Source organism: Grus americana, chromosome 2, assembly GCF_028858705.1.
Source record: "Grus americana isolate bGruAme1 chromosome 2, bGruAme1.mat, whole genome shotgun sequence".
NCBI classification, from domain to species: domain Eukaryota; kingdom Metazoa; phylum Chordata; class Aves; order Gruiformes; family Gruidae; genus Grus; species Grus americana.
The window spans coordinates 98,608,114-98,622,359 of record NC_072853.1 but is presented as its reverse complement, the minus strand read 5'-3'; the positions used below and the strand labels follow the sequence as shown (position 1 = coordinate 98,622,359).

General features: G+C 41.9%; 1 protein-coding gene across 5 annotated transcripts in view; it reads left to right on the top strand.

The window, feature by feature from the left end:
• JARID2 (jumonji and AT-rich interaction domain containing 2) overlaps positions 1–14,246 on the top strand; it is a 225,449-nt gene that overhangs the window by 169,553 nt on the left and 41,650 nt on the right. For all 5 annotated transcript variants that reach the window (XM_054813974.1, XM_054813977.1, XM_054813973.1 and 2 more), the window contains exon 5: positions 5,148–5,324. In XM_054813974.1, the coding sequence (XP_054669949.1) occupies positions 5,148–5,324 (177 nt within the window). The remainder of the gene's footprint in view (positions 1–5,147; positions 5,325–14,246) is intronic.

Genomic DNA, 14,246 nt, shown 5'->3' with positions numbered 1-14,246 from the left:
GTCTGGTTTTGGAGACAACGAGGGATATTTAGGACAGGAATCTTTATTATACTAAAGAAGGTGAGCATCACCTAGCGTCCACTCTCAACGGTGTAGCTTCGCTTGTATGAGCTTCATTAGTTCTTCAGTCATGAGAAGTCTGAGTTTTATTTCCGTAAGAGGAGTTTTCGGGGGTTCTCTTAGCTCTTTGCTTGGTGTAAACCACCAGTGCACATCTGCTGCTCACACTTAACATGTTAGGTGTTGCCTAATCAACATAATTGTCATTCTTTTAGCTTGAATTGAAATCAAAGTGTACTTACAGGCTTGTCTTTCCTTCAGTCTGCTCATAAAGGGAATTTACAGTATCTGGATCTTGAGCAGCCTGTTTCAGTATTTTAAACTAGTGTTTTCTCAGCCTTTTGGACATATTTAGCTACATAGACTTGAACTGGAAGTGGTTTTAACCAGTTCAACGCATAAGTGTGAACAAATTCTCAGTATTTGAGGCTATTCCAGAACTGAAATCTTATTATAAAAGACGATGATAAAAATAGTTCTAATATATAAAGTAAACAAGAAGACTCAAAGCTTTTAGATTTCTTTCAGTGACTTCCATCCATAACAATGTTCAAATAGAACAAAAACACGTGAGTCCAGCCTTTTTTCCCTTTCCTTCTGTTTTGCAAGTCAACTTTAATAAATGTGTAGGAAAAGCTTGGGGGGAGGAGGCGATCCAGACTGAACGTCAGCTTTTCTCCAAGGTCTCATATTGCAGAGCACTTAGATCAGTAAAGTCAGGACTAGCAGGACTCTCCTGTGTTATTGGACGTTGCTAGTCTAATTTCTCTGGAAATGTACTTCCCAAACAGCCCCAGCTGTCCCAGGAATGCAGGTTAACCATTGTTGCTCATAGTTCTCAGTTGGAAAGAATTAAAAAATGTCATTCTGACCAAAGATTTATGCACTGAGATTACAATGATTGAATACTAGGAGTTAGGTGAAGTTTGTATCTGCTCTCGCACTTGGGTTAGACCCTCCCTCCTTTCTAAGCAGAATGACACAGTACTATATTTTATTCTGTGCTTTAAAAAAGAAAAAAGATTGCTATTGTAATAACGACATTTGCGTCACAGATGATAATTTTTTTTGCTGGTTGCTGTTGAAAGTAGCTGACAAAAAAGCTCAGGGATGTGGAACTCTAGGAAAGATGAGGCTTACAGAATAGGCACTATATCTAGTCTCCCATTTTAGTGTCTCAGAAGGATAAAATTTCTGACTGTTTCTCTAATCATAATAGAGAGATTTCAGTCTGCATTTGAATCTATTTTTGAGGGTTCCTAACAATAAGTTTGTTTTACTGCCATCATTTGTCAATGCATTAATGCACTGATGGTGCCAGGCTTCGGTTCCTGATTAGAACTGATGCACAGACTTGCAGAGCTAATAACTTCTGAATCCATACCACAGACTTGGGTACCTAGGTGGAAGAAAAAAGACAATTTATTTTTCAGGCAGCACTGTTCTAGAGTGACTGTTTTGGAGTCTTCTAGATAGTTGCTGTTGAGACTTAAAACTCCCCTCCAAGCAGAAGAATTAATGTGCCTCTCAGCACCTCTTACCTACTATGGTTGATTGCTTAGAGTGTGCCAAAAAGTTCTGGACATGAAAAATGCGAAGGTTTTTGTTTCTGTAAGTTGCTACAGCTCCCATGCCTTGAAATATGTCAACAGTCTTAATTTGATCATTAGTCTATATAAATATGAAAGTTGTGGCATGCAAAAGGCTTTCCCCCTAGGATAACCGTATGCGTCCATACATTTATGTCTAGGTTGGAGGGATTAATGCATATGTTATTTCAGGAGGGAAGAATCATCATACCCTAGGTGCTGCTGCAGTGATTCCCTTAGCTGCCCCAGGGCTACCACTGATGCACAGCACGGGGTGCCACCAGGGAGTTTCTCTCCGCTTCTCCCCAAGGCAGCCACAGTCCCAGAGGGGCTGTTCTAAAGACCAAAAGCAAGGGTCTTTACAGGTGGGAGCTAAGCCCCACACAGCTGCTCGCTCACTCACTCCCCCCTAGCAGGATTGGGGAGAGAATTGGGAGGCTAAAAGTGCAAAAACTGGTGGGTTGAGATCAAGACAGTTTAATAGGTAAAGCAAAAGCCACGCAAGCAAAGCAAACAAGGAATTCATTCATAACCCCCATTTTTAAGAAGGGTAAAAAGGAAGACAGAGGGAACTACAGGCCGGTCAGTCTCACCTCTGTGCCTGGCAAAATCATGGAGCAGACCCTCCTGGAGACTACGCTCAGGCACATGGAAAACAAGGAGGTGATTGGTGACAGCCAACACGGCTTTACTAGGGACAAATCGTGCCTGACAAACTTGGTGACCTGCTATGATGGGGTTACAGCATCTGTGGATAAGGGAAGGGCAACTGACATCATCTGTCTGGACTTGTGCAAGGCATTTGACACTGTCCCGCACGACATCCTTGTCTCTAAATTGGAGAGACACGGATTCGATGGATGGACCACGCGGTGGATAAGGAATTGGCTGGATGGTCGCACTCAAAGAGTTGTGATCAACGGCTCAATGTCCAAATGGAGAATGGTGACGAGTGGTGTTCCTCAGGGGTCGGTACTGGGACCGGCACTGTTCAACATCGTTGTTGGCAACATGGACAGTGGGATCGAGCGCAACCTCAGCAAGTTTGCCGACGATGCCAAGCTGTGTGGTGTGGTCGACACGCAGGAGGGAAGGGATGCCATCCAGAGGGACCTTGACAGGCTGGAGACGTGGGCCTGTGCGAACCACATGAAGTTCCACAAGGCCAAGTGCAAGGTCCTGCACATGGGTCGAGGCAATCCAAAGCACAAATACAGGCTGGGTGAGGAATGGATTGAAAGCAGCCCTGAGGAGAAGGACTTGGGGGTGTTGGTGGAGGAGAAGCTCAATATGAGCTGGCAGTGTGTGCTTGCAGCCCAGAAAGCCAACCGTGTCCTGGGCTGCATCAAAAGAGGTGTGACCAGCAGGTCGAGGGAGGTGATCCTGCCCCTCTACTCCACTCTTGCGAGACCCCACCTGGAGTACTGCATCCAGCTCTGGGGGCCCCAGTACAGGAGAGACATGGAGCTGTTGGAGCGAGTCCAGAGGAGGGCCACGAAGCTGATCAGAGGGCTGGAGCACCTCTCCTGTGAGGACAGGCTGAGAGAGCTGGGGTTGTTCAGCCTGGAGAAAAGGCGACTCCGGGGAGATCTAATTGCAGCTTACCGGTTTCTGAAGGGAGCCTGCAGGAAGGATGGTGAGGGACTGTTTATGAGGGAGTGTGGTGACAGGACAAGGGGGAATGGGTTCAAGCTGAAGGAGGGTCAATTTAGATTAGATGTTAGGAAGAAATTCTTTACTGTTAGAGTGGTGAGGCACTGGAACAGGTTGCCCAGAGAGGTTGTGGCTGCCCCCTCCCTGGAAGTGTTCAAGGCCAGGTTGGATGGGGCTTTGGGCAACCTGGTCTAGTGGAGGGTGTCCCTGCCCACAGCAGGGGGATTGGAACTAGATGATCTTTGAGGTCCCTTCCAACCCTAACCATTCTATGATTCTATGATTCACCACTTCCCATCAGGGAGGCAGGTGTTCAGCCATCTCCAGGAAGCAGGGCTCCATCCATGCATAACGGTGATGTGGGAAGACAAATGCCATTACTCTGAAAGCCCCCCTTTCCTCCTCCTTCCCCTAGCTTTTATTGCTGAGCATGACATTATATGGTATGAAATATCCCTTTGGTCAGTTGGGGTCAGCTGTCCCAGCTGTGTCCTCTCTGAACTCCTGGTGGGAGCAGAAAATAACACAACCCAAAAATAAGCTTTAGTTACTTGTTGGCAATGGCAACACCAACAGCTCAAAACCATACAAAACACAGAATTGCTGTTCTGAAGAGCTTGAAGCCAGAAGTGTTTCCTAAGGAAGCATCAGCCAAATCACCACTACCTTGTGTTGTTGGTCTGTAGCCCAGCTCTCTTTGTCCTTTGTCTTATTTAGCTACAGGAAAATAGTGAAGCAATGAGTCTCCATTCTCCACTTTTACCTATTTTCTATTTTGTTTTCCCCTTCTTCACCAAAAAAGTCTTTTTGTGAATACATAGAAGGCTCCTAGGGCAGCTCTCCATCCCTCCAGGGTATAGAAGACTTATTTCGAAGTGGAAACTAATACCTGGCATTAGCGAAAGTGTCCGTTAGTTGTCAGCAGTATTTGTACATTTAAACGTAGTTATTAGATTGCTGCAGCCATGTCATGTGTCCTGATGCAGTGCAGGGAAACCTGTACACTGTTGCATGACACACGTAAAAGAAATTTGTGCAAGAGTTACATTTAAATTACAATCCTGTATTGTAGTTAAGTTTGTGAATCCTCACTTGTCTCTCACTGAATTGCATGTTGTATTTTACCCTTGCACAAACAAGGCAGATTAGGGGGAGCATCATAGGAAGTAAGCAAGAGATCAGAAGCAACATCCTCAAGAGGAGCACCTGGAGAATCGGGAGACCTTTGCTCTTTTCTCCCCTTTGCCAGGGACCTGGCTAGGCAAATTTAAGCATCTCAGTGTCTTGGGTTTTCTCTTTATTTAAAACTGAACCAGAATACTGCAAAGCATTGTGTACAATACTGTAGAGGTCTGCAAAGCATGGTGAAGTTTAAACACTAATATTTTACTGTAGTAATAACCTAAAAATATTACCAGGGTGCAGATTGGTTTGTAAATGCTCTTTTTTCTTCTGTTTGGAAAAGCTGTAAGCTTCTAGTTTGTGCGTTCAGACTTCAGTAAGGCACTTAAGCACGCAGTTGAATTTAAGCATGTGCATTAGTCCTTTTCTGAATACACAAAGCTATTAATTAGGGCTTGTAGCAAGACTGTTTGCCTGTCTGAAGTATGAGTAGAATGTGCTCGGGGGGTGGAGGGGAACCCTGCTTTTCAAGCACATACATACCCTGTTGGTTAAAATTAATAAATAAAAACCCTCCAGTTAGTTCTGCACTAGTGTGACCTTCCACCTCGGAGTCCCCCTCTTCCCTTGCTATACATAACACCGAAGTAGCTTATGATCAATATGGTGAGTGCAGTCAGTGAATGTAATGATGCTAATGAGCCATTTCTTTACAATGATCAGGTTCTCCGGCCCTGCCCAGCAACATGGTATATTTTGGAAGCTCTCAGGATGACGAGGATGAAGAAGAGGAGGAGGAGGAGACAGAGGACACAAAAACAGCCACAAACAATGCTTCATCATCATGCCAGTCAACCCCCAGGAAAGGAAAAACGCATAAACATGTACCAAATGGGCAAGGTAGGTCCTAAATGGTGCTGTTCTGCACTGTCTAGTAAAGAAATTTAGGAGCTCATGTGCTTATTCCTTGTCCATCCTTCTGGATCTGAGTGAAAAAGGATACAGGCCATAATGGGAAAATGAAGTGAGATGTAATGGTAGCATCTTCTGCTTTAACCTGTTTCTCCTGACAATCTGAACTCTGTCTGTGACAGGACTGTGGCTGCAGGGCTGGAACTATATATATTTGTGTCTATATACACACACACATACAGTCACTCTCTCTCTGGCTTTTTGAGACTGATGTTTAATCTAGAATGATTTTGTTTTATGAAAGTTAAATATAAGCATTCATAAGTGTTATCAAAACATGTGACAGGGGCAACACTTAATTTCTCACATGCAATATTGATACCACGATTGCAGTAGATTAAGATACTGCATTCATGTTGTTGATTGAAAGATTTTATGGAAGAAGCTTTTTGAAGTCAAGTTATTTTTTTGCAAATTAACAAAAGCTGCATTCATTACACAGTATTTCTGTCATGATGTCTTTGTGCCATATATTGATAAATGGATCTGTGTATGTTGCAACACCTCCTAGTGTAAAATGGAAGACCTAAAAGCCACGCTGAAAATTTTCTGAGTCTGCTTTAATGCTCCACTGCCAAAGTCCTGTGTGATGTGGTTCTCTCTCCAGCAAGAGCTCTTGTATCCTAACTATTCTGTGCCCTCTCTGCCTGACATAATTTCAAAATGGAGCCTGTGCTCTCCGTTCCCTTCCTCAGTATTAGATTACATGAAAATCTTTCCTTCTGGTGACTGCCCATTCAGCTTTCCTCCTCTTAGTAGGAGGACTGAGAGGAAGGTCTCTCTACAGCGCACTTTTGGAGAGATGGTTGTGACCTGTGCCTGCTTTCTTTTATTCTTCCATGCAACTCTGCATGAAGAAAAGATTAGTAGATACTAGTTACTTCAATGTGCTGGTCCTCATCTCTGCTTTTCAAAGGGGAGTTTTCTATAAAGGATGCCACTGTTGCATATAACAAAATTATTTTTCATTACTATGTCTGAATCTGTTTTTTATTGCACACCTGTCGTGGTTTAACCCCAGCTGGCAACTAAGCACCACACAGCGGCTCGCTCACTCCCCTTCCCCCCTGCTCCAGTAGGACGGGAGAGAGAATTGGGAGGATAAAAGTGAGTAAACTCATGGGTTGAGATAAAAACAGTTTAATAGGTAAAGCAAAAGTCACACAAGCAAAGCAAAACAAGGAATTCATTCACCACTTTGCCTCGGCAGGCAGGTGTTAGCCATCCCCAGGAAAGCAGGGCTCCATCACACGTAATGGTTACTTGGGAAGACAAATGCCACTGCTCCAAACGTCTCCCCATTCCTTCTTTTTCCCCAGCTTTACCTGCTGAGCATTAGGCCATACGGTATGGAATATCCCTTTGGTCATTTGGGGTGAGCTGTCCCAACTGTGTCCCCTCCCAACTCCTTGTGCACCCCCAGCCTGCTCACTGGTGGGGTGAGAAGCAGCACAGGCCTTGGCTCTGTGTGAGCACTGCTCAGCAAAACTGAAAACATCCCTGTGTTACCAACACTGTTTTCAGCACAAATCCAGACCATAGCCCCGTACCAGCTACTATGGAGAAAAGTAACTCTACCCCAGCCAAACCCAGCACATTCTCCATTATGAGATCAAACTCAAAATCTCTCTTTTTTGCGAACCACATGTGGAGAAGCGCAAGGGGACATTATGCCTAATAGCGTTTCAACTGTCTGCTGTGAGCAGGAGCTTTAATGCTGTAAAAGCCATGGATGAAAATTTGGCACTTTGGATTGATTTCTAAATAAACCCCCCAAAATAACAGGCATAAAACTCTACATATGGAAAATGAGCTTGCACATAACAGAACTGCTGCCTTAGAGTTTTAAATGTGATATATCATTACAAAAGGAGCTGATCGTGTTCCTTGAGAATGTCCCAGATGGCAGCCACTTTGAAATTAGCTCAAAACCAGAGACACCTGAAATCTTAATTGGGGGTAAGTAAAGGCAAACTTAATGAGCCATCTAATGGCTTCATAATCTTTATCAATATAGATCAGAGTGAGCATAAATGAAGCTGCTGCTTTAATAGATCTGCAAAAGACCTTTATAAAATACATAGGAGACAATGTGAGATGTTTTGACAAAGGTGATGAAACAGGAATTCCCAGAGAAGGCAGCTGCTGCTTCTTCATTGTAATTTCTTTTTTTCTTCTTCCCTCTCCTTCCTTCCCTCTCCTTCCTTCCCTCTCCTTCCTTCCCTCTCCTTCCTTCCCTCTCCTTCCTTCCTTCTCCTTTTTTTTTAGTTAAAATTTCCTTACCCCCATTTTTCAGTGTCTGTTGTTTTGGTTGACAGCCAATAGTATTTTTGTTTCCTGTGAATAAAGTAGGTTCTGGTTCATGTGTGTCTGTTTTAAATGAGACCACACACAAAGGCAGACCAGGGACGGGTACAGCAAATGAACTTAATCTAGCGTGAGAGTCTATTTTTAATGAATTAAAGTCTTTTGTTTTTAATATACAATGTGTAGTCAAGCACTTTGGACCTGAAAATGCTAAGCATTTGCTATGACATACAACAAGAAAGGTTCAGAGCTTGATTAATGTCATTAGACAGTGTCAAATGATTGCTTTCTACTAAATGGGGGCCAGAACAACTTTCCCGGGCAAAGTCATTTGTCAATATCCTCTTCTGACGCCCATATGGGGCATTGTTAGGGTTGCACACCAAACTATTTGTTATAACCTAGCCTGTTGAGCCACCTTTTGGACAGCTAACTCAATCAGAACGTTTAAGTACGAGTAAGAAGCGCATATAACACATGGCATAGCTTGCTGCACAAATAGAAGTAATTAACTGACCTGTCGCCTTCCAACCTTACTGCATACAGACATATATTTAAAGCATCAAATTGTTACCTGTGCCTTTTCATCCTCCTTTCTTAGTACTTCTGATGTGCTGCACACATATCCAACTGTTAAAGAACAAAGCAAAATGTTTGACAGAAGTGTTTATTCCCTACATTCATTGGAGTGTGGAAAAGGGATAGGTAGCAATGTGCAAGTCTTTCCTTCCTGCAGTATCTTAGTGGTAATCTTGCAGTTAAATCATTTTCTAAGATATCGCTGTGGTTGTCAGAAGGGAAAATGGTAGAGCCATGCTCTTAAAATTTGGTTTCATATCCTTGCCAAACTTCAGCTGATTAGGCCGGGTCTGACATGTTAAGATAAGTTAGCAGCAGATAAAAGCTTGGATGTCATTGGTGGTGCTTTGTGCCCTGGTTAGAAGCTAGTGTTGGTTCTGGGTAGGTATCTCTCACGTCGTGCGGTATATTCTGCCTTTAACTCTTCCCATTACTGTCTTTTTCAGCGTGCTTAAACTTACAATGGACAATTCTCACTGAGAGAAGCTACTGTCTAAAAACTTTCAGTTTTTGTTTGCAAGAGAGCTGTTCTTTTGTAATGTAGAGTAAAACATGTGAGTGGTTCTTACTTGCTTATGGATTAAGGTATGATGTCACAGTACCTGTCATAGATTAATTCAGGTCAGAGAAGACCCCAGGAGGTCATCTAGTCTAACTTCTGCAAAATACCTTTGATAACTTCTGATGAATTCAGCAATAAAATTAGCAGAGGTTTGTGCTTTTAATTATATATTTCTTTTGAGGAGGGGGGGATTTTTAGAAGCTTTCTAAAACTTGATATGGAATTTTGGTCCTAATCAGAATGACTTTAATTGAGTTAGAATTTATAGCGAGGTTAAAACTAAATCACTTGGTCTCCATATAGATACTGACTTCAAAAGGATATGTTCCCAGCTAAGAAACCATATGAACATTTAGTTGGAATAGAGAAATCCCTCTTGCTGTTTCAGTCAAGGATCCTGTCTTTTTAAAGCATGTAGTTCCCTTTTAACTTCAGACCTTTTAAGTAAGTTTGTGATGACTTTGAAAATTAACATATGGAAAATTAGGGATGATGTGGTGCTGCATACTGCAGCAGATAGAGCAGGGGTTTGGATGACTGTGTTGTAATTGCAGCCCTGTTACCGTTTTTCAGTGTGGGTGTAGGACCCCCGTAATTCCCAGTGTTTAGATCCAGAGTGCCCAGCTATGGGATGCCTGTGTGCTGCTCAGATGGACATGCTTATTTTCTAGCTTGCATTTTGTACGCATCTCAAATGACCATCAGTCTATCTGAGGCTATTACATGGCTTTGAACACAAGGAATTTGGTGGAAGAGGCCAGGCAGGAGCATTGGCTTAAACTACGTGTTTTTTTCTTCAGTGTAGCTGCCAGGTGTAGGGAGAAACTTCTCAACCACAGCCTGGATGACAGGGAATCTTGCCAACATGGAGGAGGAGATGGAGAGATGTTGATCTATTAGAAAATTGACCTTATGCAAAGAGAGGAGGGTGTCAGTCATCAGCTGCTGCAGGCTGATGGGCAGGGAAAGCAGGTTCTCTGCAAGCGAGCTGTACTCTGGTTCCCTGGGGGACAGGGAGGTACTGAGTCTAAATTACATCTCCCTGCCACTCAGAGAAAATTCCAAGTTGTAGGTAAGAGGGTAGGCTTAGATCTCTGTTTCTTTAAAACTAATTCTTTGAATTCCTCATGACTAAGTAAATCCTACTTTGATTTCATTCTGTGGCACAACGTAAGGTTTTCTCTGCAGGCTCCTGAAGGAACATATTTGCAGATGCCAAGTGTTTTGTTAGGCAGGCTGGGATAAGGAGCTGGAAGAAGCAATTAGGGAGTTATCAATCCCATCACAAGAGCAAAAGGGGATAGGCCTTACTCTACTTGAAAGGGCTTGTGGACGGGAAAGGGCCTTAGGAGGAGCAGCGTACACAGATACAGTTGCGTAGACAACTCTGAAAGTGCATGCAGCAGACTACAGTTCCTCTAACAATGGTTGGCTAATTTCCTCAAGAAAAATGATTGCAATATTAGGTATTTCTCACACCAGCACAGCAGTTCAAAGGTGGAGAGATGTGCACATCTGGGCCAGCATACCTGGGAATGTCGTGTTTGTCTTCAGACACCTGAGATGGACAATCAAGTTCTAATTTACATGTGGGAAAACTGTTTGCCATCATTATTTATAACCACACTTCTTCACGAGGGAGAGTCTTGTTACCTTAGCTGGAGCAAACCAGCTTCAGTGTGTCAGAAAGCCTACTGGGTCAGAAACGGTTACTGGTCTGCGCTGTGTTTTGTTAACGTGGTCAGATAAAAACTGCTCTGCATGCCTTTTGCCTGAAATGAGCAGGGGAGAAAATCATATAGACGCCTTTTATCTTGGGGCTCAAATTTCAAAACAGATCTGGCAGTAGTGTGTAGTAAGCAGGCATCACTAGAAATACTATACTCTGCTTTAGTGCTGTCTTCCTCGCTTACCAGAAATACAGAAGAATGTTGTGCTTCTCAATTTGCAATGGATAATTTAGCAGAGTAATTTCCTTACATGTGTAGTAACAAAAATGATGCAGGAAAAGATTGTCAATTTTTTTTTTCCTTATTTCAGGATATAGTTCAATGTTTGTACATCTTGGGCTTAAATGGCATATCTTTTACATACATTACCGTTTCAGAGTGTGGTAAGAAATTCTAATTTGTGATTGCAATTCCTTATTTAGTTTTGGTTTTAACTAAATTCACTATTTGTGGGTGGGTACATAAGATGGAGTCTTAGGCTCATGCATCTTTTTCAGTTAAATTAATCCCGAAGAGGTAAACATTTAGAAGAAAAGTATTTTCTGCATCCAGCTAAAATGCAGAATGAGAAAATTTCAGGCAGAGTGCTACAATAGTTAATGGGTAGGCAATTATTTTGATGATTTACAGCCTTTTGTTGAAATACCATGGAACCAGTAATTGTTGCAATAAACATTTTTGCACATTTAATTTTTCTGCAAAAATATGTAACATGAAAATTACCCGTTTTGCAGTAATTTACATATTTAAATATGCAAATCAGGCACAACACATTTGGGGATTTGCGGATTTTCAGTAGCTAGATGTATGACCTGTGGAGAAGAATAGGGGAGCTGGAAGTTGCTCAAAAAAATTGAATTGTTATCCTGGTGAGAGACTCGTGATAGCAGATAGACACTTCTTGTATGGACTTGCTGCTTAGCGAGTGACCCTTTTGATGTTGTTTGTATCGTAATGGTTAGGTGAGAGTAATGAATTTGTGCTAAGACAAGACACTTGGTATTGAATCTTTGCAAACGGTGGCATGGTGTCTCATACCAATAATGCTCCTCTGGATAGCCCAATATATTCCTGTGAGTGTAGGGTTTTGAGCTGTGTAATTGGTAGTGTCAAAAAGAAATTCAGCGTTGTCTGCCACGGTTCTCCTGTTTGACTTATGTTAGCGTGCAGCTATGGAACTTTTGTTGTCGAGTTGTCCACTGACAAATTGCATAGCGTTGGGTTAGGGCTGGAGAAGCACAGAAACAGCGGTACTGCAGGTTTTCATACGATGCTGTGGTGTCCTTTTCTCCTGAAGTACACCTTTGCCACTGACCCTGAGTAGGTAGATTGTGTCGGGGGGCTCCAGAAGACAATTTCTACCTCTGGAAATGGTTTATAGAAGTCTGAACGTACCCAACAGTTAAGGAAAACAATCGGCAGTATTAAAATATTCTGGTTTATGGAAGCAGATCATTGTTTTAGTTCCTCCGGGAGAGGAAAAGAATTATTGCCTGGGTCCTTTAAGGCAGTTTGAGAGCCACATAAATGTTTTCACAGTGACTTAAAACTGAATTAAAGCCAGAGGAAGAATGTTTTTGTACAGTAACGGATACTTAATGCCAGAAAGTTGATTAATATTACATCTCTTCCCAAACATGATCTATGTAACAACATGAGGTTTGCATTGGAATAGCTGGCTCAGGTTCACAACGTTGGCAAGGCTCCCTTTTCTCCTTCTAAAAACAAAACTTCTCCCTTTCACTCTTATCTTCCTTCTTTGTTTTGGATAGTTTTATGAATGCGTAATCACTTGCTTTACGCAGCACGAACTCTGCAACATGTGGCGTATGTGTACATGTATGGTCCATGCTTTTATCTTCTAGACGCTGGCATAAAGCAAAAGGGTTCATACATCAGTACTCTGCTGTCCCTGCAATGGACTCCCCCGTTACCTCAAGTATAAAGCATATCTGGTGCAGGAATAATCTGCAGGAGGGCTTGGGAGAGAAAGCTTTGCCTGTGGAGTCAGCTGTTGGCTGAACCCAGTCCAGTAATTCTGCTGCTTACACAGTGAAAGCCTGATTATTGTACGTATTGTAAATTGGCTTCTGAATGGTTGGCTGGATGTATCCTATAAAATACTTGCGTGCAAATTAATTTGTAGGAATACTTCAGAAGATTGCTGAAAACACAGTAAATGTTTATAGCTCACTACAGTGTCAATTCCTGTAGTAAATGCTTAGTTAATCTGTAGTAATTGAGCACATCTGTGGCTTTACTTGATCAAGAAATTTTTTAGCCATCATTATAGCTGCACCTAGTACATGCACGATTTGCACAGTTTGCATTGCTTTACGTAGGGATTCTTTATCATGGTTTCAAATGAGATACCCCGAAGTCCCTGTGTGGGATCCTGGGTGAATATTGGTGCCCGGGGTCCCATTCCCCTGATGCAAAGAGCACTGTGATGCATCCGTGGGGATCACGCCTGCCATAAGGTTTTGCTCTGCTACCATAAATTATATCAGTGGTTGAAAAACCCCCAGTGCTTGCGAGTTTTGAATGTAGTGATTCAGTTTCTTTGCATTTGATCACTGCTAACCAAAAGACCCACAAGTATTTCACTCTGGGACTCTTATTGTTTCAGCTTAATAATAATAATAATTGCTTTGGAGGACGTGGCATTTTGAGAACAAGCATTCAGATAGATATGGATAAAAGGATATCCATTTATTCTATTTGAAGTATCTGAACACTAATAATTTACTTACACTTTTAATTATTTGTTGGTAGTGCTCTTACCTTTAACTAAAAGCTGTTCTGGAAATATAGAGCTGGTTAAAGTAGCATAAAATAATCATAATTCAAGATTACAAAAGATTTCTGCTTTAATAATGTGAGTTTCACCACTTATATGTGGGTTGGGTTTACTTTCTGTCTTTCTGGGGTTTAATGAAATTATTGCTTCAAGGGTGAGACCTTTATCGACTACTCTTTCATAAGGTAAAAAGATAATGGGGAGTAGAACATTGGCTATTGTGCATGTTGGAGTTATCTCTGGGATGGGAGATTGCAGCTGGGACGTGTCTATATCTGGGTTTAGTAAAGCATAAGGTACATCTGCTTTTCTGAATGCCTCGGAAATATTGAAGAGCTGGCAGACATGAAGGAGAATGCAATTTGCTGCATAAGAAGACACAAAAAAATTAGAATTTTATTGTTAAATCAGATTTGATCTCAGTAATATTTAATGCAGAGGTTTGGTTTTGGGGGGGTTTATTGTTTTCTTTCCTTTGAGAAGTGGGTCTTTCTGTCTTATTATCAATTATTCTTCAACAATGAGATTTCTTGGGGGGCTTTTTGGTCTTTCCTGGTGATTTCATCTTTTCACTGAACTGTCTTACTAGCTATTAGGACCAGAGTTTAATCCTGTATTGTACTTTCTAGGTCTCAATAACTTCTACATTTTCACTCAGATGGGAGCAAAACCATAGTCCAGGAGACTTTCCCTCCCCTTAAATGCTTGGCTTGTGATAGTGTTTTGTAATTAATCAAGTTAATGTTTTGACACTTGTTCACATAATGTTTGTGAATTTTGCAGAACTTATTATTGCAGAAAGGTTTATATACCTATCTAGCTGGATATAAAAATATTCAAGGTGTTGGAAGAATCAGTGGAAACACTGATTT